We start from the raw sequence: 27,005 nt of genomic DNA on the forward strand, positions 1-27,005 counted from the left end.
TTGGCGGGTTAACTTTTATTTTTCGCGCGTCAACCTTTTCACCTTGGCGAGTAGATGTTTTCACTTGACAAGTTGTTTGACGGCGCCTTTTTTATGACGTTTTGAACACTTAGTCAATTTGAGCAGTATTTTACCCTTTGGGTACATCCCGGTGGTACCTATGCTTGTTCCCCATTTTCAAAAATACCCCTTTTCTCTGATAATTTCTCATAAACACCCCTTATTTATACTAAATCTAAGAGAAATTTCAAGTAAAAAACACACCTTTTTTTCCAAAATCTGGGATCTTGTATTTATTTACCTCACACTATGTGTGCACATTTTAAGAGTCATAAAGAATAACTTTTCTTATCCTTCTAGACCGTGCTGTAGATGTTGCTCCACTGACAGAACATAGCGACTATCTAATGTCTGATTTTGATATTCCGTGAATGACGGGGTGACGGGGTCATGAACCCCTGGAACACAACCACAATAAACACATCGCAGGCTGTTTTCATTCACAAACTCACTGCATGTTTCACAATTTTCGCATCTGCCACGACGTACTCCACGACTGTCAAACACCATTTTCCTGGGGTGAACGATATTATCAACCCTCCCGATCACGAAGTTCACGCTGTTTAATATACTGTGGAATTCTTCTTAGTACGTACGCCGGGTCTGGGCGCCGGGTACGTACGCATTGCGTTGCCGGAGATCGTCAAACGCCACACCCCCCTCCATTATTTTTTTAAAAGTACCCCTTTTTTTACGATTTCACGGACCCTGGTATTCAACAAAAATAACTCCCTTTCTCCGAGAATATAGGAACGCGGATGCGTACCAGTTTTTTTCTGGAAGTGCCATGAATATACTTGCCGAGTAAAATGAAATTTGAACAACAGTACAACAGTAATGGAACTTCTAGGCAGTCACTTATTTTGACTAAAACTAATTTGAATATCACCAATGCAATAATGTTTTTGGTATTTTCACGGTCAATATGCAAATGAACATGGTATTGGCGATCCGCTTCACTACGATTGCCCTTAAAATCACCTTTGCGTGTCTGTGTGTGATTTCCAGTGTTTTCACATATAAATTCTATTGTGTTTGTTTGGCTTGGCCGATTTCGCTCAAACTTAGCGTAAGTCACACATTCACCCTAGTTATTAGAAAAAATCTGAAAATAATTTCGCCCACCGTTGCCATAACAACAGTCTAAAAACTGATTTTTGGATAGCTTCGCACTAAATGTATCTCCTGTTACAAATTTAAGATACAACACCTCAGACCTAGCTAATTCTACTCAGCTTGAGTTACTAATTGTAAAAACGGAAAACAAATTCTGACTACCGTTTCCATGGCAACAACCAACAACTGATTTTTGGAATACCTTCACTCCAAATGTATCACACCCTATATTTCTATGATTAAAAAGCACGAACGTAGCTCATTCTACTCAGCTTGAATGTGAGCAACAATTTACTGTTTTTTATGTCTATTTTCATTACCGAGAAAATTGACCTCAACATTGGGGTAACTTTTCACCCAGCAACGGCTTTTAACTCCTCTGAGATTTTTTTTGGCTTGACTAATTTTGTTCATACTTGACAGGCAGGTCGCACCGTCACTAATTGGAAAAAACAATCCTACCAGTCTTGTAATGTTCAAATGATCAAGCCTTTTATTTTGGCTACGTTGTATACCGATAAGAGATCACCAGCGCCGACATTGTTACACTGCATCAAAGTAATCTCAACGCAACTTTGAATGGAACGTAAATGCTGTCTCCAATCTAGAAAATACTATCGCAAAACGGTTGGAAATAATAAATTTAATGGCAGAATACGTCCTAGCAATAAAATAAAGTGACTTCTAAAAACTTCTAAATGTTTTTTTGCGAACTTCGTATACGGTGCTCGGTTTTAGTTATAAACCAACGTTAGCTTTACGTTCATGTCCTACATTGGCAACGGCCGATAACATCTAGCTTGTTTTTTGAGCGGAGGGATCGCCAACCAGCCTACCGGTTTATTTTCATTGGCAATCGAACTATTTTTAACACATTTTCGTCTGCTAATTTTATCCAGTTCAAATCGTTCAGCAACATTTTTGGCATATTAGATGTACATCACATGGATTACTACGATTGAGAGAACTTGATGTATGTTGACTGAGTTTTATAAACCCTGAAGGCCTCTATCCACCCGCAGTCAAATTAGCGATTACTATTGAGGCGCGACCATCAACATTAAAGTAATAATAATAATCTTTATTAACAAACGTATCCTTAATTGAGATATTGTTCGTGATACAATAAAGTTAAATGTTGTAAGTTAAAAATAGAAAAATAAAAAAAAATAAAGAAAAAACAAAACACAACAACAAAAACACAAAACAAAGCAAAAAACATTATTTTCATGAGGCAGATGGTAATTTAGATTTAATGTAGTTTTCTCTCATGAAGAAACCTTGGTATACGAATTTGGCTAAATTAATTAACATGTTTTTGTCTTTTGTTTTAAGTATATTTACTAGTTTTTTTTTCTGGAAAGTGTGCTTAATTAGCTGTCATTCAAGCAACAATGCAGATTTCCCAGTGGGAGTGAAACTATTCGTCTCTGCCATTAAAAATAGGGGTGTTTTCAGCAAAAAACGAATAACCTTGAAATGCATACAACACACTGAATTACTGAACAAATCGTGCATTATGTACAGCAGCAGAATACCAAAGAAATATCAGACGAAACATGAAAACACTATATATTGTATTTCAGCCTGAACCCTCTATATTGCAATTCCAGGAATTAACCCCATATGTGCATCCATTTTCATCCTTGGTATCACCCACCCCTAAAAACAAACTCTTAATATCACGCTGAAGCGTTTGGTAATAAGCTGATACTATTCGTTTTCCTATTCTTTCTTTCTTTTAATTATTGTTTTTTTTTCTATTTATTCTTTTTCGTTTTTATTTATCCTTTTGTTTGTTTATTTTTTATTTTATTTGTTTATCTATTCTTTTATTTATTCTTTTATTTATTGGTGTTTTTTGGTGCACACCATAATATTACACAACATCACTAACTATTCAGAAACTCACGCATAACAAAAAAAGTTAACACACATCAACATCTAATAAACAATAATTTTACCCTTACTACAATTGTCCACTAAAAGTGGTCATGGCTTGAATGCAAATCACAATTATACATCACAGAAATCTATTAATGGAATATGGTAATTATTTATAATTGATCAGACACATTGAAATTATGCAAATAAGTTATATAATCATAAAATAAGTTGTATGAAAAGTTTTTTAATCCATGCTTTTATTTTATAATCTAGTAGGAAATGGCCGGACTAGCCTGTCCAGTGGCGCATATTAGATCTATGCGAACTACTGTTTTTCTCCACATTATTGTAAAATATACCCCTGCCCATTTAGTACAAATTATTATTTTAAAATAATGTATGTCATATAAAAGTTTTCACATGAATATTTACTCCAATCATCCCAAATGTAGATGATGGGTGTCTGTGATTGTATCAGTTATCTAACGACAGCAAAATATTTTCGCAGTAGTTCAAAACAAGCCATTAGTATTTATGTGTTTAATTACCAATTTCCCCACATTTTTCTGAAATGTGTCACGTGTACATTTTTAGCACCCTAAACTAAAAAGTACTTTGAGGATATGTCCACAAAAAATAAATCTCGGACCTAATACAAGTACCATAGTTATCAAAATGAAACACCCCTAATATAGGGGCGTATTTATATGAAAAGCAACTGATTTGAGCTTTCTGTCATGCAAATTCGTAATGTGTACAAGCAATTGGTATCAATTTTCTTCCGAAATGAAGCAATTTTATTCAGCCGTGGCTCATGGACTAACAGGAAAAGAGTGTATGTGTGTTCATCAGCAATTACATCATTTTTTTATCTTAATATGTTTGTTTGCTTACTGGAATTTAATTTATTTAAAATATTACACAGTGCAAAACGTACTATTAATCATACTCTTCATCTCTTTGTGTTTGTCATAGTAATGTATGTTAAGCATGTTTCCTTGTATAAATATTCAATGATAAAACAAATACCCGGATTACTGTATTTCGCACATGCGCAATTGTGATTTTTTTGTGTTGTTATGAATAAAGCAGTTTTGAAAACAGTGTTTTAACAAGAACGAAATCGCCGTTTTTATTTCCGACATTTTGTACATTACTGCGCTCATTCGTGTATCTTGTTTTGCAAATTAGTCCAGGTTTTTTCCTTTTGACATTTTTTGTAGTACTGAAAGTTGGCAATATAATTGGATGTTGAAATATTTCTGTGGCTATGCATAAATCACTAGTGCTGTGCGCTGTCACGTGATAAATTCGTAGAAATGTATAGATGTAATGTTTCCATGACTTTTCTTCGACTTGCAATGTGATGACGTTCTCGTAATTTCTACCGACCCCTTTGTTTAGATGTGGCATCTGTCCGGTGTTTAAAAAACAAATCCGAGATGCTTTGCAAAGTGTCTAAAATGGTTTTCCTGAAACGAGTATCGAGTATTTGCGTTGAGGTAGGTTGTAATATCAACAACAACAAATCTGGAAATATTGTCAGTTATTACAAGTAAATAATCAATACACCGCTAGAACAGAAATACATTGATACGTGCCATGCATAATCGAGTACTGACTTCATTTGTGGTTCGGGCCTATTCTGGGCAGTGACGGATTAACAAACAATGCAGATTTCATTTTCCACCAGCTTGTCAACGTTTGGAAAATAATGGTTCTCTTAGTATGTTGGTTCTTTTATTTTATCTCTTGCGATCAGTTGTCCGCATGAAAATCCGCGTAAAAATATAATTGTTTTGTTGACACCCACTGTTAGCGATTCGAAAACGATTTGGTTGTTTGACATGAAAATGTGCAAATAACTTAAAATGCTCCCACTAACGATTTAATAAAATGAAATGGGATTTCGATTTTCACCAAAAAATTAATGTCGCAATTAAAAGTATTTGTTAATATAAAAAATGTACTCCTTGTGTTACAAGTTAAATGATCAAGATTGTCGAGAATTGTTTTCATATACCGAAAATGAATGTTAAAACATGCTGCAATATATTTTGGCATGGTGAGTCATTCTATTAATCAATACTATATTTTGAAACTGGGAATTCTTTGGTAGACAGACATAAAATGTTTGCCTTCACCGTATAACGTATTGCACTCAGTTGACACTATTGACCATTGCAATAACGTAGATACATGTGAAAGATGATCTGAACGAACTGTAATATCATTTGGAGGCCACCCAGTGTGTATATAGTTGTGTGCAGAACCAAGTCCCGGGCTAGTGGGTGTTTTGTGGCTGGTGAAATGTTCACGCATATGTGTGCAGTTTGAAATCATTGTAATTCATACAATATTACATCGGGTCCGACCATGTCACCAGTATATGCTTACATGAATTCACAATGGTGAATCATTGTTAGACGGCAGAACACACTGTAACACAACGTTGCACACCAACACAAACACCCCAATATTTCCTAGTTCAGGATGGGTGTTTATCGTAACACATATTATTGGTGTTGGAGGATGTTAACTCATCATTTTTGTTATGTATATTTATTACATTATGCTGTCAGCCAACAATTATGTTGGTTGTTTAACGCTCGGTTGATTTTATGTGTGCATACGTTGCGCATAATAAATATAATTTATTCAAATGTATTTCTTGAATCTTTGTATGAACTGGTCTATTCAATATTCACTTGTTTTGTCTCATGCTCACATGTCACGGGGTAACACAAACGTACACAAGAGGGTGAAAGTACTTTGGAACCTTTTGACAAAGATTACGAGTGTGAATATGTTGAAGATTTTCCCCTACATGTCTATTCAAAACACTCCCTATTTGACATAACTATGGGAATGACGATGCTTAAAAGTTACCTCCCCCTGAAAGGGTTCTCGTAAAATATTCTTTTTCATTGTTCCTTTTAACTTAGATTATCATATAACAGATAAACTGAGTTCATATGAAATTAAAATCAGACCATTTGAACAGGACAATACAAACTTATGTGAGTGTCCAACTAGAGAATTCGACCACATAAGTAAATATTCAAATCGTGTTAATTAATGTGCTATGATCTGCTATTCCATAAGATATACAAGAAATACATTCACTAATTTCAAGGAAAATGTTTTACTATAAATGATGTTGCTTATGATAAACTTGAGGTGAATACAATCGCACATTATAAGGCCAAGAAATGTTTTGTTTCCCTCAGCGACCGACCGAAAAATATGAAATATCAGGTCAAGGTTTCTTTTTTCAATAGACCAAATATTAAAATATTATTATATCAGCAGTGAAAAAAGTGTTTCCTGTAAAAATTAACAATTCAGGACCGTTGTTTTATCTCCAGGCTCCCCGGGAGATAAGTTGATCTGTATTTAAATACAAAAGACTGAAAGAAACACTTTTTGATTTTTTGATATCTAGCATGCGTTAATTCCCATTTACCTCCGCTATTTACGATACCCTTAGTTTTCACAAATTCAAAAAAAAAAATCCGACCGACCGACCCAATTTACAATTTTCCGACTTGAGGGCAACATATATTTTTTGGCCTAATGGTTTGTAAGTCAATTACTGTCAGCACAACATGAATTTAATTTAATTTGATTTTAGAACATTTCCACTAACGGTTATGAAAGAACACACACAAAACCTTACCCCGGTAAGATAAATATACTAAAAGTTATAATATACAATATGGCTAAAGTTTTAAAGTGGTTTGTCTGTGTATGAGATAAATATGCCACAAAAGAAGCCCATGTAAACATTGTAATAAACACCGAGTACATCATAAAACAAACAGCTTGTACAAGCTACCGACCTACAATAGTTCTTGTGGAAATGAATATCCAAACAGTTCGAAGTCCATTCTATAAAATTCATATAGTTTAAGAATGTCTTCTCGTGGAACTTGCGAGAAGTATTTCAAATAAATGTTGTTTTCAGAGCTGTTGGTAACATGGAAACTATATTCATGTTCCGGAAAAACGGTTGTATTAATCCCAAGTAAATGAAGAAGGTAGTTTGATTCTTCTACAATATTTTCAAAGTGACCAATAAAATCATACGATCGTTCACATACAGCACAACGTGTGTGCTGGAAATTCCAATGTGGATTCAAATTGCTTTTGAGATTTAACAAAAATTTCACAAATTCAGGGAATGACACATCAGTCCCACTGTTTTTGTCAGTCACAGAGGCATTTGCACGGTATATTGATACTATTTGCCGTGCTATTCTCTGAAAAGCCACGCTAACTGGTTCTAGAAATTTATCCCTGTATGCAGATAATATTCGTTTAAATGGATGGCGGACAAATAAAAATGAAGTGTAATTTTTCTTAGGTTCCATCAGAGAGATGGATGGATAATCAATATAATGCATTTTGTCCACGTCAAGTGCTGAATCTATGTTATCAATAACCCCTAACAGCACTAAAAGAACTCGTTTCCAACTAGTGCATCCTATTTTGGCAATTTCACAATACAGAAAATGGTATTTGTCAATGATGACTAACTTTGAGTTCTTATTCGGTTCATGATAGTATGTGGTATTCCATTTCATTTTAGCACATGTCTGCTGAATGACGTGCTTACGTCTTCTCTGGATTGCTACCATGTCACTAATCTGTGTAAAAAAGAACGAATGATTTTTCAATTAACATTCCTTTATTGAGTAGTCACAGTTGTGTTCGCCAAATCAAATATAATATATTCCAAAATCATTGTACAGGAAGTCACTCAGTTCAGATTATGGTATAGGCTACCATTCATGCTATATCAAAACATCTCTTGTAAATTAGTCATTTTATTCTGACAGCGTATATTCAGCGATAAACTGAATCACACAACACAAGGCATGATGCGAACAAGACAAGCATATCGTCTTTCAACCACATCATCAAATGTCGGACCAAATCGTACACAACACATCACAACACAATACAGCCCTTCATTCAGTATGGGTCACATCCACCTTTACATAACTACATTGGTGTCATTGCCAAGGCACTAGGCATCTCATCTCGTAACATCACTTCACATGGAACTCACCGACTTCTGCTGAATAAAGTCCTGATGTTTTCCCTGTTTATTTTTGTGGTCACTCTTCTGCATAAAAAACAAACATTCGGTAAGTATTATTGTAATGCACGCCCATAATACAACGACCAGTACCATTCTGAGTAAGATCACGACTCTTGTTTTGTAACACATGTCAAATGATCAGAAAATCTCTTCAAACCATGTCTTCAGGAATGACAATTTAAATAGGTTGATTATCTTTCAATATAAAGTTAGATATTGAACGTGAACATCTACACTGCCATGTTCGTTTATATGATATCCATCTACAATACGCCTTATTACCACAAAGTATTACCACTCTCTGTTCAAAGGTACTACCTTATTGATATATGTGAACTCAATATAGTGCAATACAGTATGTGTACAGGTTTACAGTATTATTAACACACAACAAATCTTACAGATTAGTCCGTGAATGAAACACAATTAATGAATATAGGAAGCCATATAAATTCAGTTAATATTATTGGATAAGCTATCTCTACGCTGTATCAAATTATATATTGTCACTTAATTAGTTATTTTTTTCTAGCAACATATAGTCATTAAATATTGCAATAAACTAAACTGAAAAAAAACTCCTTACACACCAGGGGGCATGGTCTTTACATATTAAGCATATCGTCCTTCATCCACCTCATCAAATGTACAAATTATACACATCACAGCCACTCATTCAGTGTCGGCTTCATCTCCCATATCATTACTGAAGTTGCCATTGTCAAAGCACTGGGCATCCCTTCTCATAACACCACTTCATACAATGGAAAATAACTCACCGACTTCTGCTGAATATGATCCTGACGTTTTCTCTGAATTTCTAAAATATCACTATCACTATCACTAATCTATATTTCAATGACCAGTACTCTTGGTTTGTAATTCCCATTGCATTTTGTCTTCAAGAGTAGCAATTGGGTTCATAAGGCTATTTTTAATTGAAGTACACTTACATACAGTTAAGTATTAAATGTCCAGTCAAGGTTTAAAACATTCTCAACCAACAACGATTTTCATAGATTATTCAACCGTGTAATTTTACTCAAACACATGTAAAAACATACCAAATACTGTCAAAGTTTTGTACGTCAACATAGGAGTGACAAGATTAGTTACACACGTGCAACAGTAATTAGAGAATCACATGAGCATTACATTACAGAAGCATTGTCGACACTGTAAAATGTCAAAGTGTTTAAACATGGAAAAATGTAGCAATAAGTCTCCTTCTTTGTAACTTTTCGACCAGCAAAGCGAATCAATGTGCACAACGTAAATCTAAGTCAGAGTTGACACAGATATACGGAATATGTATGAATATGAACATCAGAACAGAAGTTACTTTACCACGAACGATAATACTCAGTGTCAAGAAGCATAGGACACCAGTCGACACAAATGCTATATCACCCGGGAAAATGAACTGCACACAAGTTATCACACAACACGAGGCATGGACATGTCAATCATATCGTCCTTCAGCTACGTCATCAAGTGTGGGTTCAACTCTACACAACTCATCACAATCACACAATTAATGTGAGCTTCATCCACTATGACATAACCATTGTGGTGTAATTGCCAAAGCACGATAAATCCCTTTTTATAACACAACTTTACACAATGAAATACACCTCACCGAAGCCTGCTGTTGTAAATTGTTCGTATTTGTTTACATAATAACAATAATATTAATTCCATACACTCAAGAAATTGTTTCCGCTGGTAGTCATAATTGCTACAATATAACTGATTAATAGTGAACCATTAAAACATGGCTTTATATGTGTAGCAATATGTTGTATGTGGATGTAGAGCCGAGTTTGGAATGTATATTTTCTTATAGTCAATATGGACCAGTGTAGATTTACCATCTTTAAATTGGTTGCATGGTGAGTGAGTGGGTTCTCTCCTTATTGTGAATTGACATAAACTAACCAAACAAACACTAAATTCGTAATTTGTCATTGGCTATCAATCTTAGTGTCCATCATTATCATGAATTAATAAATTAACGAAAACATACTATCGTATTGCTCTTGAAACCTTTTAATTTGTTCATCACGAAGATAGGGGGACCTTGTGAATTATGCATCTGTATTGGCATTTTGTCCATAACTGTAAAACAGATAGGTAAAATGTTGTATCATTTTAAACATGAGAAAGTGGAAATAGATCAATATTCAAATTAATTAATACTGGGTGAAAGAAAAAAATCGAAGAACACTATTTACAAACAGATAACAGATGTATTGATAAATGCAATAAAAATGAGTAAGTGATGCAATGCCGATAGCCATTATTAGGCATTTCAAAACATTGTCATTTTTAATATGTTATTAGAAAGTACCAATCAAAGGTACGGTCAAATTACCTAAATATTGTACACCTATCACGGCACAAAAAAAACATATGAACTTGGTTACTGTCACACAATTTGTCAGATAACGTCTTTCCATTTTTGCCTGTAAAACAGTAACAAATCATTTGAATACAAATAAATAACAGTTATGATTGTTTGTTATTTGTTTTAAATGTCACAGGAATCATACTGTTCATTCTTTGACAACGGCTTGTTCCATGACTGTCAACTAAAAGGGAGGTGAATCAAGTCTATGCAAATAATTGATGTAATTTATGTGGATTTCAGTTTCAGTCAAATATAACTCTACATTAGATTGGGAAGAATTACCATGTCACTGAATATTGTACACCTATCACGACACAAATAAAACATATGAACTTGGTTACTGTCACACAATTTGTCAGATAACTTCTTTTCATTTTTACCTGTTAAAACAGTAACAAATCATTTGAATACAAATACAAATACTGTACATACGTTGACAACAGCTGTTTTCACGACTGTCAGCTAAAGGGAAGGTGAATCAAGTCAATGCATATAATTTGATGCAATTTACGTGGTTTTCAGTGATGTCAGACAATTATAACTCTAAATTAGATGGGGAAAAATTATCATGTCACTGATTTAAATACTGGAGTTGGCTATAGTGTTGTTATTAATGACATGCTAGCAAACATTATTTAACGACTTCGGTGATAATTATATTTTGCATAATAAATATTGATATAAAATATCTACATTTTCTGTAAATGCCAATATGTAAAAAAGGAAGACGGGTATTCGCAGTAATTTTATAAATGCGATTAACAACGACCAACCACCTGGCACCATAATAATATGGACTAATTATATTGTTGAATCCTAGGTTATGGCACATGGGGAAAAATTATCATGTCACTGATTTAAACACTGGAGTTGGCTATAGTGATGTTATTAATGACATGCTAGCAAACATTATTTAACGACTTCGGTGATAATTATATTTTGCATAAACTATTTAATATTTAACTATTTAAAACTATTTAATAATTTGCTTACCTGTGCTGATCTTATATTAACGTGATACGTGTTATCCTGCTGTTTAACATGCGGGACACTCAATATAGCTGACTACATGCAAATGTTAGCAGAGGGCGATATTCTTGTCTCCGTATTCTACTTTTACTCGATTATCTAAACACCTACATGTATTGTGTTGTCGCTCTGCCACTATGTGGAAAGTGAAAACGATATATTTTATCAATTTTAACTCATTTGTATGGAAATTCACTTTATGATTTGATAATTAGTAATAAACTCTGTCTATGTATTACAAATACAAAAACACATAAAATGACACAAATCCCGTCTTCTTCTATCAACAATATTTAGGTGATAATTTTGATAATTCCCATTCCGACGAAAAAAACACTTTGTAGAAAATGTGAACTAATTTGTGTGGGTAAACTTGCATAGACTGAATAGAGGCAGTTTTATACTTGTTTGGAGTTTACCCTTTGTTTTCTAGTAAGCAGACAATTGCATTCTTGCAGCTCATTTCCGGACTCATTCATGGTCAGCTTACATACGTGTTCAGTGGAGAAATTCGGGACGCTGACATGAATGTACACGGCAATTAAATATGCATAGCATCAGATGTAGTTATTGTTTTTGTATTTTATTACGTTAAATGAAAACATGTACACACCTAGCTTTCTGAATGTTATCTCAAACATATTTTTTATTACGGATGTACTTTTTGCAACTTATATAACTGGTAGTATTTATTCAAGACATCCACATTTCTTCTCCTTAGGGCATTGATTTAACTGTTCGAGGGACAGACATTTGTATTAGAAACAGGGAAAGTGTTCGTTTACAGATATAAACCCACTGTTTTGGTCAAAGTCTAGAAAATAGAACAAGAGCGTCAATGTTTCGGACTTGTATCACATATAAAACGATTGGTTGTATTGGCAGTCAAGGAAAATCCTTCAAACGGCTACTTGGACGGTAACGAAAATTATATAATGGACTGTTTGGAGTCTCAGTTTTATTAATTATAATGACACCTGCCTATACGTATTCGAAATGGTCATTGCGCCACCATTATAACTTATCACTGAATTCATTCATTCGTATTCACCATGAGGGCGTTTATTTTTACTTTCATACGTCGCATGTCAATGTTTATTTCCTTACGTTTTTACGAGATCGGGTGCAAGTTTAAAATGCTAGTTATGTCACTAAGCAGTCCTTGACTAAAATAGCGATCGGAATCACGTTATTGAGTTGGCAGTCATAAAAACTAGCAATACTAGAACATCAGCTTAATTAATTAGCAAGGTGATAGCAATATTGAATTGCACATGTGCAAACGACAAATCGTACAATACATCATGTATATATATAAATTAACATACGTTCAGCAATGCTCAGTGGCAATTCATGACATAATTCAGATACACCACACAAAAGTGTGTGTTTACAGATATAAACCCACAGTTTCAGCCAGAATCTAGTAAACTGCACTCGAGCTGACCCCCATGTGCAATTTACTAGATTTACTGTGGATTTATCACTTTGTTGTTTTGTTTCTCATACAAATGCCAGTCCCTCGATCAGATAAATAATGTCTTCCGTATTCAATAAATAACCTAAGCCCTAACTCTACCAGTTATTCACTTTACAAAATGTACGTAAATAATAAAAATATTTTGAAGTGACATTCCAAAAGCGATAGGTACATTTTTTAATTAATGTAATAAAATAACAACTACATTTGAATGTATGCTCCGAAACGTTTGTAGCGCCACCATCTAATTTATTATTCATTTTGAGGTTTATATGATCACTCTCCTAGGTGGTCCAGTTCATTACAATGTTTAACCCGGAAATTTTACAATCCCATTATTAACTCGATTCATTTTCTGTGCCCTCTATATTTTGTATATGTCAATGGCTACTTGTTATCTGTGAGTATAACATCTTTTTCAGTATTATTATGTTAACAATTTACTGTTAAACCGACATGTAGACTATAAATGGAACCCTAAACAATAGGGATTAGTTCCTTACGCGTCCTGCTGCTGTACATAGCTCCGGTAACTGTTCAGTAAATTGCTTTTTTCGGTGTACTTTCGACAACTATGTCGGACCAAAGAAGCATAGGTGTGACTATGAATATACTAGCCTTGATGTGACGTTACGATTGTGATCCCAAATAGCGTGTACGTCTAGATTTCGATCAAGTAATGGCAGAAGTGACCACGGATCAACCAACGCGTTACTAAATTTTGCACAACTGTCAATCAAAGTCACTTGACACAATCAACGTACCCCATGATGAGTTGGCTAACTTATTCAAACATTTAGTTAGTTTATAATCCAAATATGCTTATCCATGTAGCGGATTCAGTGAAAACAAAGAAGTCTCAGTCAAGACAAGACTCCGAGAGCAAGAAAATACATTTATTTTCACAGTCTGTAAAACACTGGGAATATTCACGTGTCCGGCATATCGGCCGTTCTTTTCTGCGGCCATTTTGCTTTTCCACTCAGTGTTACCTTTATTTGCGTTGAAAATAAAAACAAGAGTTTTCCGTGTTATAAATGAGCATGTAATTTTGTTATGTTCGATTGAAATCTGTTATGAACCAAAATGAAGGCTAGTTTACAGTGGTGAGTACTGGGTTCCAGCTGATCGACAGCCGGCTAGTGTCCCCTAGTGTCACGTTATGGAAAATGTAGTTTTGGATAGATTGACGGCGGGTCTGCGCTGTGTCAGTATCACTGTCATATGCTCATTGAATTCGATTATGAACGACATGATTTTGTTTTCAATTACTCGTCATATAAGCCTGTCCGTATGTTTGGTGTGCCAGACAAAATGGTGGCGAGATATTTTGACGAGTTCAGTTATTTGAATCCATAATAAAATATCATGAATCGTATTATTTATTTGATATTAGTCTACACCGTATTGTAATATTTGTGATTATGAATATACGAGCCATGAACTCGGTGGTGGTGCTGGTATATGGTTTGATATATTTTCATGTTTATTGACTAGCTAATAATGCATGGCCCGGACCCCTATTTCGAACGAGATGCTGGTCACCTAGCTGGAAAACAATTCGATAAAAGGTCGCGAGTACCACGATTTTATTCAAATGCGATATGATAAAATCCTCTGGAGAATCCTTCTTTGGAGTCGTGGATTATTTGAAAACAACATTTTAACATTGTATTTTATTCATGAGAGTGTCTGCATAAACCTTTGCCTATAGCATTCTGGTGTAAAAACAAATGTTTCAACTGTATGACTCTTTACCGTGGATATCATAACATGTAGTGGAAATATACGTTTCAACGTTTTATTTTGGCGCATTACCTGTGGTTTTGTTTCCCCCGGGGCAAGCCACATTTCGTCCCGTTGACTTCCTGTCTGACATACTTGTGATTGCACTAAAATGCGTTTCCATGTCAAGCTGCGTGCATACGTAATGAGGCATTGTGACACGCATGTTGAAACAAAATCTGACGAAGTGACATTCGGACAAAAAAAAAAATCCAGTAAAAGTCAAATCGATTGAGTTGGCAGTTAGTTACGACTGCCCCTTGAATGCATTTTTTTCAAATACATTTCAGAACATGGATATATTTAACATCGGTGAGGATGTTTTGAAAGAAAATAATAAACGTGTTAAAAAAATGTTTTCCACGGCGTGGCACTGTTTACTGCAAACTGCACTTAGGTTTGCTATGTAATCACAAAAATGTCATCACTCATACATGATTTTATTATAACTCGTTCATATAAGTACGGTAGGTTCTTTTATACTGCTAAAAATGAGTCGTGCAGCCGAGAAAAAGCTTGCACACAATTTATAACCTATCCACAGACAGTCGAAATAATAAATGGGTGATGTATGGGTCCCACAGTCGCGCGTATCCCGAATTGTTCGGGGATTTGTGAACAAATTACAATTACCGATATTCTGTCAAACTTTGAAAATGACGCCCGCTATCGGTTTTGCCAACTCTTGCTATCATATGAGATATATTATGAATATTTCTATTGGCTGAAATTCGCGGTTGCGTCAAATTTAGATAACACACAAGATGTTGGCAAGGGCATTATTCGTCTTTATCGTGGTGATCGATTTATTACCATTTCTATTTTTACTGACTAACGTGACCCCGATCCGGACTATATATGATCGTAGGTATTTGTGTTTTTCGATTTGGGCCATTTCCCCTTTGGTTTTAACCGTCATTTCGCCTGTTTGTCACTTGATCATGTATTGTTTGAAAGCAGTTTATTCATGTCAATATCGCAATGAGAGTGATGATTTATTGCGAATTCCCTCACAAAAGGTTTTCAACTTGTAGTTTTGACGTAGTTCATGTAATAAATATGCTTGAATACAAATCTCCATTCTCCATTTTTTAAATATTTGTTATAGTGTTTGAATGTGTACTGCGTCTTCTGTGGTGAAAAACAACAACGATACAATGTAAGCGAGTAGCTTATTCAGCTGCGTTTACGTCTCTCGTCCGCACTGATTGTTAATTTATATGCGTGTCACCCCCACAGAAATCACACCATGTGAACACCAACCAACCACGAACACAGTTGTTATCATGCCGACATGTAAATTGAGTATGATGCGTGTTAAACTGCTTTCCGGCCTAGGTAACTCATGATATTTCATCGATATCGTACACTACAATGTCACTCAATTTATGATTTGATTGCTCCGTGTGATTACTCTCACAAGCGAATATAACCCGGAACCACGTCTACAATGTAACCACAGTGACTAAACCGTGATGTAATGGATCTCAGTTCGCTATGTTGAATAATCTGTTTGTAAATATACCCAGAGTATTACGATGTTCTGTAAACACACTCTGTGCTGATAACGAGAAATTAATTAACACTAGACATTATGCATAGCCACTCCCCAATAAACAAGGATTATCTTGCGGCCCGGCTGCAAGACATGGGCCTTTAACGTCGTCAACTATGTAAATAGGCTGTGAAATACAAGCTTTGATAACCTGTAATGCCGTTGCAAGTCTGACGTCATATATGCCATGACTTCTCCGGTGCCTGTTTTCCATTTACGTCGTCTATTCCTTGGGCAATTATAATCACTAACGTTTCGCACATAGAGAACAGAGACAGAATTCCGGTATTATTTTAATTTCGAAATGACTGTGGTTACATAATATTATATTTTAGCATCATATATTACAGCTGTTTCCCTGTCTTTGTTTATCGATTCGTGCTCAGTGTGTTTTTTTCAAATAACAAATGTGTGAAAGTAGAAAGATTAAAACATCCTGTTTTTATGAAGTCCCATATAAATTAAAGCTGTTTTATTCAAAGCAGGAGGGTCGCCACCTGCGCACGCCCCAAGCAACACGCGCTAAACACGAAAAGGCTTCAACTTCGCCGCTTTAACTAAACTATTTTCTGACATCGTTACTCCGCCATTAGTTTCTACTTCAGCGACACATACAGAGTATCAAGTAACCGGAGCGGGATTTGAACAGTTAAATTCATTCATGTAAAAAGAAAATAACACCCCTCACAAATCATTCTTCCCTACTCCATACCCCGCCCTATCTCAGGGAAAAAAATATTGTATGCATTGATGTTTATGTTAACTACAATAACCAAAATCAACTTTCATTTTTTTTTTCAGTGGGAAATGGAATGGAAATGTCTCATCAATTGTTTGACTTGGAAACGATCATTGTGCATCGTATTTATGTGTTCTATTTTAGTCATTTATCCTTGCATCAAAGATTTAAGTAACTTATACTTGAAACATCATCTAGTCAATACATTCCATGAAAGAACTAAACTAACTGTTGTGCATGATAATGTAACCGTACGACATGACTCGGAAGCTAAGGACACCAGGTTGAATTCATCGTTTGGATGTATGCATTGCATGTGTATGACAATCGCATCTTCCTCTGTTGTGCATTGAGTTTATTCGCTTTAATCGATTAATAATTAATATTAATTATATGATTGATGTTGTAGTAATGAAATATCAGTGACATGAAAGTATTATTACAGCAGAAATAAAAAAGAACAGATGTAGCAAACACTATGAACCGCAAACGAATTTCCCGACTGACATTGAAGTGTCTTATTCCGGTTAACAGCAATTACACAAAAAGACACTAGCAGCATTCATTTATTTGCAAGAGTTATATGGGGTTTTACGTTTGTAAACAGCAAATTACAAGCCTATATGTTAGTGTCGTCCACTTAAATTTATATTTTGCAGCTATTGAAAAACACCCGACAAAGGTTTATATTTCACAAAGTTCCATAATCAACATGAAAAACAACTCAACAACTTTCAAGAATGCTGCAATGGTAAGACTTTTTTGTATTGTTCATCTTTTGTAAAATTAGCAACTGTCATGCAGTAAACTGCAAAAAAGCTGTACAGCCACTGAGTTACAACTTGATTACATTATCAATAAATCTGACCTATACTGCACCAAAGCTAAATTATTGAGAAATATGATTTCAGGCCAGTAACACACAAGACATCATCTTGACTCACTAGTAAACAATATGCAGCCGCCTGCACAGTCAATCAGCCAGTCAGTCAGTCTGTGTGTCTATTATCAACTAAATTTTATATCAAGTTATTTCACCTTTTGCACACCATACATACATAACTCTTAGAAGATATTATATCCATCGGTTTAATGAATTAATGTACAAATGCCAAAACAGGGGAAATAAAGTTGAAAATATTATCTCTAAATTTTATATCATGAAGTAGTAAAAATGATTGCATTTTTCATAGCACAACCATGTTACTGTTTACCCATTGAAAACCTTATCACAATCAGTTTTTCCGTCTACGATTTGTATCTACAGGTACACAAATATCAGGCTCGTAGTTGGCTATGTTACAAATCAGCACAATCAATACAACATTCGTATTTCCAAAACATTCATTCTATGTCATATCTGGTTATCTGGATATATTGTAAATCATTGAAATATGTACATAGAACGAATTATCAACATCACGACTTATCTTACAATTTCTTCTGTTTACACAGAACAGCAACATGAAAGCGATCCAGAGAAAACGCCAGGAGCTCATTCATAGGATTTGCGCAAATATGAGGAATACCACATACTATCACACACCTAATAAGATGTCGAAATTGATCTTTATTGAACAATATCATTTACTATATTGTAGAATTGCCAAAATTGGTACCACTAGTTGGAAACTAATATTGTTAGTTCTGTCTCGGGAACTTAATAATACAAATGCAGATTATTCTTTCAGAAAACTGCATTATCGGAAATATCCAACCATTTCTTTAAGTTCAAATGATAAGCAAAACTACACTTCATTCTTATTTGTTCGCCATCCTTTCCACGACTACTGTCTGCATATAGGGATAAATTTGAAACAACAGTTGAGCCGAGTTTTGGGAAGATAGAGCGACAGATAATATCGCAATGTCGTCCCAATGAATCAATATCTGGCAAGAACATGGTATCGAAGCTTTCTTTCCTTGAGTTTGTCAAATTTCTGTTGAATTCTAAAGCAAAATCCAATTTCAATGAGCACTGGGATTTCCAGCACAAAGTATGTTCTCTATGTGACCGATCTTTCGATTTTATTGGTCACTTTGAAAATATGGAAAAGGAATCAAATTATCTCCTTAACTATATAGGGGCCACTGATGTATTTTTCCCGAAACACAAATACAGTTTCCATGTTACTAACAGCACTGACGAAAATATTTATTTGAAATACTTCTCACAAATCCCATCGGATGATATCATTAAACTATATGAATTATATAAAATGGACTTTGATCTGTTTGGGTATTCTTTTCCCGATGAACTATTTTAAGTAATTGGTTCGTACTAGCTTTTTTCATTAATGTGTTAATTTAGTACTTGTTTTGTTTCTGATACCAACTCTTTATATTTTTTCCATAGCTTATTTGTTCTGTCCACAATCAAATGTTTCTTGTATTTTGAAGATATTTAGCATTACACATTATACTAGTGGGTACTTTGATATTTTAATAGTTATGTGGTCCTTTAGCCAATTTTAAGTTGACACTTATTGGAGTTCTTGTATAATAATTCTGCGTCCTGTCATCTTGGCTTACAATGTTATATTTTGAGGTACCACAAAAGGTTAATTGAAATTAACATTCCGATTGGAAGAGGTGCTTATTTTTAGTGATTTTGTTTGACCTCCAGTTTGTTTTCACAACTATGTTATGGCTGAAATAAACACTACGTTAAATACCATGTTTGTTCCGATTACGGTCAAACAGAATATTCACATCGCCATGTTCAATGTTATTTTCAATTGTCAACATATTTTGTGTTCGATATAAAAGTTATGATAATATCCACATACAAAAAAACGACTTTAGATTATTTACCAGGGTAGCAAGCGTTTCACATACACTTTAATCTGGCAAGGTAGATTTACGTTTATAATATACTGTTAAAAGCGTTCTTCTCATTTTCATGGTGATTCAATTAGTTAAATTTCCCTTTAGGTGATATCACGACAAATTGGTGCCAAGACCAGTATATCATTTAATTTAAATTTTTCCAAATTGCTATACTGAATGTGACGTTTGTTGGTTGGACTTGTCTGATTAGAACAGGTGTGGAAGATTATCACGAAGCAACGACAAATATAAAGCAAAAACATCCAATAATCACCTCGTGTGGGGGTTTATATGCAGTTTAATGTTACACAATAATTTAGATTGGTGGACGCCAATACCCTTATATGCATATATAAATATGTATAAGAATGCACAACAATCAACCAAACATGATCTAAGTGACACCACGGTTAGGTAGAACAAATAATATGCTTGGTATACTTATCTCCAGTAATATCCTTTGCTCCTTAACGTGGCCTTCATTATGAACTGATACAGATAAGGATGATAACATCATGCACTGTACACACCATATAAATGTTGCTATTAATACAGCAAGAGGGTCACTGAACATTCGATACTTTGCAAATATGTATATATATATTTGTAAAATATGACTTAAATAAACTGGCCAGGAAAGTCCAGGACTAACCAGTGTGAGTGTATGAATGTTCGGTACCTGAATTTCCTGACGCATGTTAGAACAATACTGCAACCAGCACAGATCATGAATTTAGCGTGTATTGATATCCCACTCTAATGTAGACTGTATATCTTGCTGTGACCATATACATAACAATGAACAGCGAAATAAAAAGAATGCTCTACATGAGACCCATATGTCGCACATGCGTGGGGCGACAACCACCACCCTTTAATATAACTTTTACGTAATATGCAATACAAAATATCAGAAATGTAACTACTATAATTTCTGTAATATGGATTCCTTACATATTTTGTGAATATACAAATGCCCCAGCTTGAATATTGATAATTATAATAACAATATGGCTATGGCAGCCATATGATTGTGTTCGTCCACAAAAATGTTGCAACCAGTGTGTCGAATGGGAGTCCTTTATATCTACTGTAGAATGTATAATTGTGTTTGTTATTCACATTGACATAGCAGGCGATCCATAGTAAATATATCGACAAATTTCTCCAAAAGCAGTGTTCAAATACCTTATGTTCTCAGCCGTGAAATCTTTTTTTCCCCGATAATATCGTATGTAAACATGAATAGTAAAGTGTCTATTTTGCCAGTGGTAATTATTGAGTAATACTGCCCGCCAATCTTTTGGTCCAATCAGACTACTTGGTTCAATGTGCAACATATCCACATAAGATTTTGCTAATTCATACTGTTTTACTACAGAACTACACCCCCAACATATACTGTTATATTTTCTATATGAATCGTAATAATAGTTCAAAAACCGGGAATGTTTTTCAGCAAAAATTATTCCATTGCTCAACACAGTTGGTTCCGGTTGTCCAACTACATAATCATAATGACGAAGTGGCTCTAACGGCGCCAAGACGATTATGTCAGTATCAAGATAAACACCACCCATCTCTTTTAGTATCTGTAGTCTGGCAACATCAGCAGAGTGCTCATGCCATTTCGGGTTAAGTGTTTGATTAAAGACAGCTGTCGGTTCAACTCGATTGACAACTTTTAATACTGGTATCAGCAATTTAGCTTGAATCCACAATTCATTGTCTGGTTCACAGTCAGTATGGAAGAAAATACGTTCAGCTTGCATAATTCTGTGAGCACTCAGTATACTAATTAGATTCACGAAGCGGAACTGGTGACAGGAGAACCAAATAAAATGCGCGATGTTTGGAACTACTATTTCATCATGTGGTTTCAAAAAGCCATACAGTGGTCCTTGTTTGTAAGAGTCGCCAGTTACATTGTGCCTTACAAGTGATACGTTACGGGCATTAAGGAACAAGGTGTCATTTAAAATCATGTCATGTTTAGTGATGATCTTATTCTGTCGCTGCTGAGAGTATTGAAACTGAAATTAAACAAAAGTATCAGTATTTTGTGACTTTTGTCGATACAAACTAAGCTGGGTTGATTATCTTTCAATATAGAGTAAAATATTGAACATCAAGATCTACATTGCCATGTTCGTTTATATGATATCCATCTACAATACCCCTTATTATCACAAAGTATTACCACTCTTTGTTCAAAGGTATTAGCTTATTTATATGTGAACTCAATATCGTGCATCCCTAGGCATCTCTTCTCATAACATCACTTCAGATAATGAAATAGAACTTACCGACTTCTGCTGAATAGGGCCTTGACGTTTCTTCTGGATTTCTGTCTTGTCACTGTTCTGTGTAAACAAAAATTTGAGTAGTTATACTGTAATCTATATTTCAATGACCAGTACGTTTTGAGTAAGATCAAGAATGGCAATTGGGTTCATAGGGCTGTTTAAAACATTTTTCATAGAATGTTTTCTTTAAAACGACAACAATTTTCATAGATTATTCTTTGGCTGAATCACAATTAAACCGCGTAATTTTACTCAAATACATGTATAAATAAATAAAAAGATTACTTCAATCACTGACAAATTAGTGCAATTATGTTAACATCAAATTTTAATCTCAGCACATTCGTGAAAATCGTTTACGTCGTAATTCTCCTCAAATGAACAATTCAAATCGTTATCTTTAACAGAACACCACCATTCATATTTGCCCAAGACATGCCACGTTTTCCCTATAGTGTGAATATCCAAACACAACTTTAAAAACTATGATTCAGCATGACTGTGTATTAAGACAACCGACTTCAGTCATTCTTTATATTGGTGCAATCGCCGCCTATGCATTGTTCCTCATACCCGAGCATGTTAACTTGCACATAAAAAGTAACTTCAATCTTGCACATTACTAATCCATATGTGACTTGTTCACATATCTTGTTCAATTATCTCAATAATTGCCAATATTTAAGAATATGCTGATAACATCACAATTTATGCAGCAGCAGTAACAATCATACCAAAGTTGAAGAGTTGTATTGCTTGACGTTCTTTAGACACAAACATTAATCATAGATACCAAAACAACAATAATTGTTGCCTATTCCTAGTCTCACTCAATATCAACCTTCTATGATTTGCAAACTACAACCATTGTTAGTAACAGCCTCATATAACAGTCAGTAACAGTAATTGCCAAAGCACCAAGCATCCTTCAGATAACATCACTTCATTCAATGTAACACAACTCACCGACGTCTGCTTAATGATGTTTTGTCGTTTTCTCTTGTTTTCTTTCTTGTCACTATTCTGTGTAAAAAATAGTCAATGATCAGTACATTTTTGAGTAAAATCCAGACAGTCTTGGATTGTGACAAACGACAAATCACTCTGCACCCTGTCTTCAGGAGCGCCAACTGAATAGGTTTATAGGTGTATCTTTTAATTGTCATAGACTGACATACAGTTAGGTATTACATATCAGGATCTATACTGTCATCTCGTGTTTAGTCAGTGGTTAGATCATACCCATGTACGAAGCCTTATTATCACAAACTAGTAATACTCTCTGCTCTCTGGCATGTGCTTACTAATATATAAGTGAACTCACCATGTGTCTAGCTTTACAGCATTGTTAACTCACAACAATTTGCATACATTAGTTCGTGAATGAACCACAATTCATTGTACAGGGGGTCATATAAACCTAGTTCAGGTTATCTTATAAGCTATATCATACTATTTTATTTAAAAACATCTCTTGTAACTTAATTAGTTAATTTTTTGCTGATTGCATACAATCATTTGAGATTGCGAAAAAATTAACTGCACACAAGTCATCACACAACACGAGGCATGGACCGAACATGTCAATCATATCGTCCTTCAGCTACGTCATCAAGTGTGGGTCCAACTCTACACAACACATCACAACCACACAATTAATGGGAGCTTCATCCACCATGACATAACTACTGAGGTGTAATTGCCAAAGCACGAAAAATCCCTTCTTATAACATAACTTTACACAATGAAATATACCTCACCGACTTCTGATGAATAAGATTTTGACGTCTATTCTGGATTTCTGTTTTGTCACTGTTCTGTGTAAAAACAAACAAACAAACAAATAGTAGAGCCGTTATACTGTTATATATGCCCATATTTTAATGACCGGTACATTTTGTGTAGTATCCAGACACCCTAGGTTTGTGACAAATGCTTGGTAAACTACTTTGCACCATCCTTTCAAGAGTAACAATGTGAATGAGTCGATAGGACTAGCATACAGTTAGATATTAAATGTCAAGATCTATGCTGTCACGTCGCGTTTAGTTATTGGTTACATCATACCCATCTACAAAGCCTTATTGAAACACAATATTGCCAATATTATTAATATATTTGAACTCAATATAGTGCACTACAGTATGTGTCCAGATTTACAGCATTTTTAATCGACAATTATTATCAGAGAGTATTCCGTGACTAACAACACTTGAACTGCGTAACGTTACTCAATGACTGTCAAAGTTCTAGTCGCCAATCAAATAAAACACAGGAGTGACAAGATTAGTTATATACATGCATCAATAATAAATTACAGAACCATTGTACAGGGAGTCATATAAACCAGACTATCGTATGAGCTATCATCCATGCTATGTCAATGCGTCTCTTATCTTACACCTAATTAATTATGTTTTTTTCTGACAGCATACACTCATTAAACGGAAAGACAGCAATTAGTCTCCTTGTGAACCAGATAAACAAATCCATGTTCGTAACATACGTGAAGTGAACACAAATAAGCCAATATTAATAAATTTGAACATAGTCGCTAAGTTGGTTCCCCACAAACAATAATACACAGTGTCAACGTACATAGATGGAAAATCGATCATAATGACTTATTGTCTCTCTGGATGATATCTATAATTCAGGAACCATCCTTAATTATGGCACAGTTCTCGGTTCTCAATTGTTGAATTTGTTTCGGATATGTTGAGCCATCTTATAAACAGTTAATGACTTCTGTTAACCACCTCCTGTAACCTCAGTGAATTCACGTATCGTGTTCTAATTATGTTTCTGAACAATTTTAACCCACCATGACACACTTCTTGATTTAGGTCAAAAAACCATGCTACTGAGGTCATGTCTCAGGTAATTTGTATATTTTGACTTGTGTGCAATCTTGCACCTGCTTACACACATGGTGTACAAGGTTTGATGTGGTATATTCATTATGAGGCTATTACTCTCATACGTATTCGCCCTTCCATTCAGATTTACTGATTCTCAACATAACATCTCTTATGCACTGGTCTTACGATTGCATGTTGTAAATTGTTCGTATTAGTTTGCCTGACATAATAATAATAATAAGTTTACCCACTCAAGAAGTTGTCTCTGCTGGTAAACACAATTGCTACAATATAACTGGAATGTTTGGAATGTATATTTTCTTGTAGTCAATATGAACCAGTGTAGATTTACCATATTTAAATCGGTTTCAGGGTGAGTGGGTTGCCTCTTTTCTTATTGTGAATAATCTAAACCAAACAAACACCAAATTCATAATTCGTCATTGGACATCTTTCTTAGTATCCAACATTATTGTAAATTAATAAATTAGCGAGAACATACTATAGTATTGCTCTTGAAACCTTTTGATTTGTTCATCACGAATATAGGGGGACCTTGTGAATTATGCATCTGTATTGGCATTTTGTCCATAACTGTAAAACAGATGGGTAAATTGTTGTATCATAGACATAAGAAAGTGGAAAAAAAATCAAAATTCAAAATAATTAATACTGAGTGAAAGAAAAAAACAACAAAAAATACTATTTCCAAACAGGTAACAGATGTATTGATAACGCAATAAGAATGAGTAAGTGAAGCAATGCCAATAACCAATATTTATTAGGTATTTCAAAACATTGTCATTTTTAATATGTTATTAGAAAGTACCAATCAAAAATACGGTCACATTACCGATATATTGTACACATATCACGACACAAATAAAACATATGAACTTGGTTACTGTCACACAATTTGTCAGATAACTTCTTTCCATTTTTGCCTGTAAAAACAGTAACAACTCATTTGAATACAAATAAATAACAGTTATGATTTTGTTTGTTATTTTTTTAAATGTAACAGGAATCATACTGTACATACGTTGACAACGGCTTGTTCCATGACTGTCAACTAAGAGGGAGATGAATCAAGTCTATGCACATAATTTGATGTAATTTATGTGGTTTTCAGTGTCATTCAAATATAACTCTACATCAGATTGGGAAGAATAATCATGTCACTGATTTAAATATACACGGCATATTGGAGTTACATATATTGATGTTATTGATGACATGCGAGCAAACATTATTTAACGACTTCGGTGATAATTATCTTATGATATTTTGCATAATAAATATTGATATAAAATATCTACATTGTCTGTAAATGTTTAGACCTACCAGACTTTCCTTTGTCAATATGTAAAATGGAAGACGGGTATTCGCAATGATTTTATATATGCGATTAACGACTACCAACCACCTGGCACCACCTGACTATAATAATATGGACTAATTATATTGTTGAATCCTATGTTATGACAGTTTATTAACAATAACAAAAAGGTTATAAATTTTTAATACAGTAAAGTGATAAAATAAAAAAATTAAAAACAACTTAATAATTTGCTTACCTGTGCTGATATTATATTAACGTGATACGTGTCATCCTGCTGTTTAACATCCGGGACACTCAATATAGCAGAATACATACAAATGTTAGCAGAGGGCGATATTCTTTATCTCCGTATTCTACCTTCACTCGATTTTTTAAACACCTACATGTATTGTGCTATTGCTCTGTCACTATGTGGAAAAAGAAAACGATTTTTTGTATCAATTTTAACTAATTGTTATGGAAATTCACTTTATGTTTTGGCAATTAGTAATAAACTCTG

The 27,005-nt window shown here is 34.4% G+C and overlaps 2 protein-coding genes and 1 long non-coding RNA gene across 3 annotated transcripts; 1 reads left to right on the forward strand and 2 right to left on the reverse strand.

Moving 5' to 3' along the window:
- Positions 1–6,905: 6,905 nt before the first annotated feature.
- On the reverse strand, positions 6,906–7,703 carry LOC144359634 (carbohydrate sulfotransferase 8-like). Its single transcript, XM_078012750.2, has one exon. The coding sequence runs from the start codon at positions 7,701–7,703 to the stop codon at positions 6,906–6,908; it is 798 nt and encodes a 265-aa protein (XP_077868876.2).
- A 5,728-nt stretch (positions 7,704–13,431) lies between these two features.
- LOC146738939 (uncharacterized) lies at positions 13,432–17,903 on the forward strand. The gene is made up of 3 exons (XR_014930567.1): positions 13,432–13,489; positions 17,231–17,471; positions 17,828–17,903. It is a non-coding gene; the product is annotated as an uncharacterized LOC146738939 (long non-coding RNA).
- A 2,817-nt stretch (positions 17,904–20,720) lies between these two features.
- Positions 20,721–26,799, reverse strand: LOC146738940 (uncharacterized). Its single transcript, XM_085503971.1, has 8 exons — positions 26,742–26,799; positions 26,509–26,604; positions 26,018–26,108; positions 25,667–25,758; positions 24,064–24,120; positions 23,270–23,326; positions 22,304–22,360; positions 20,721–22,030 (listed from the first exon to the last, which is right to left on the reverse strand). The coding sequence occupies exons 3-8, from the start codon at positions 26,100–26,102 to the stop codon at positions 21,116–21,118; spliced, it is 1,263 nt and encodes a 420-aa protein (XP_085360097.1). The 5' UTR covers positions 26,103–26,108; positions 26,509–26,604; positions 26,742–26,799; the 3' UTR covers positions 20,721–21,115.
- Between the last annotated feature and the right edge of the window lie 206 nt (positions 26,800–27,005).

Source organism: Saccoglossus kowalevskii, chromosome 9 (assembly GCF_978046115.1).
Source record: "Saccoglossus kowalevskii chromosome 9, keSacKowa6.1, whole genome shotgun sequence".
NCBI classification, from domain to species: Eukaryota; Metazoa; Hemichordata; class Enteropneusta; family Harrimaniidae; genus Saccoglossus; species Saccoglossus kowalevskii.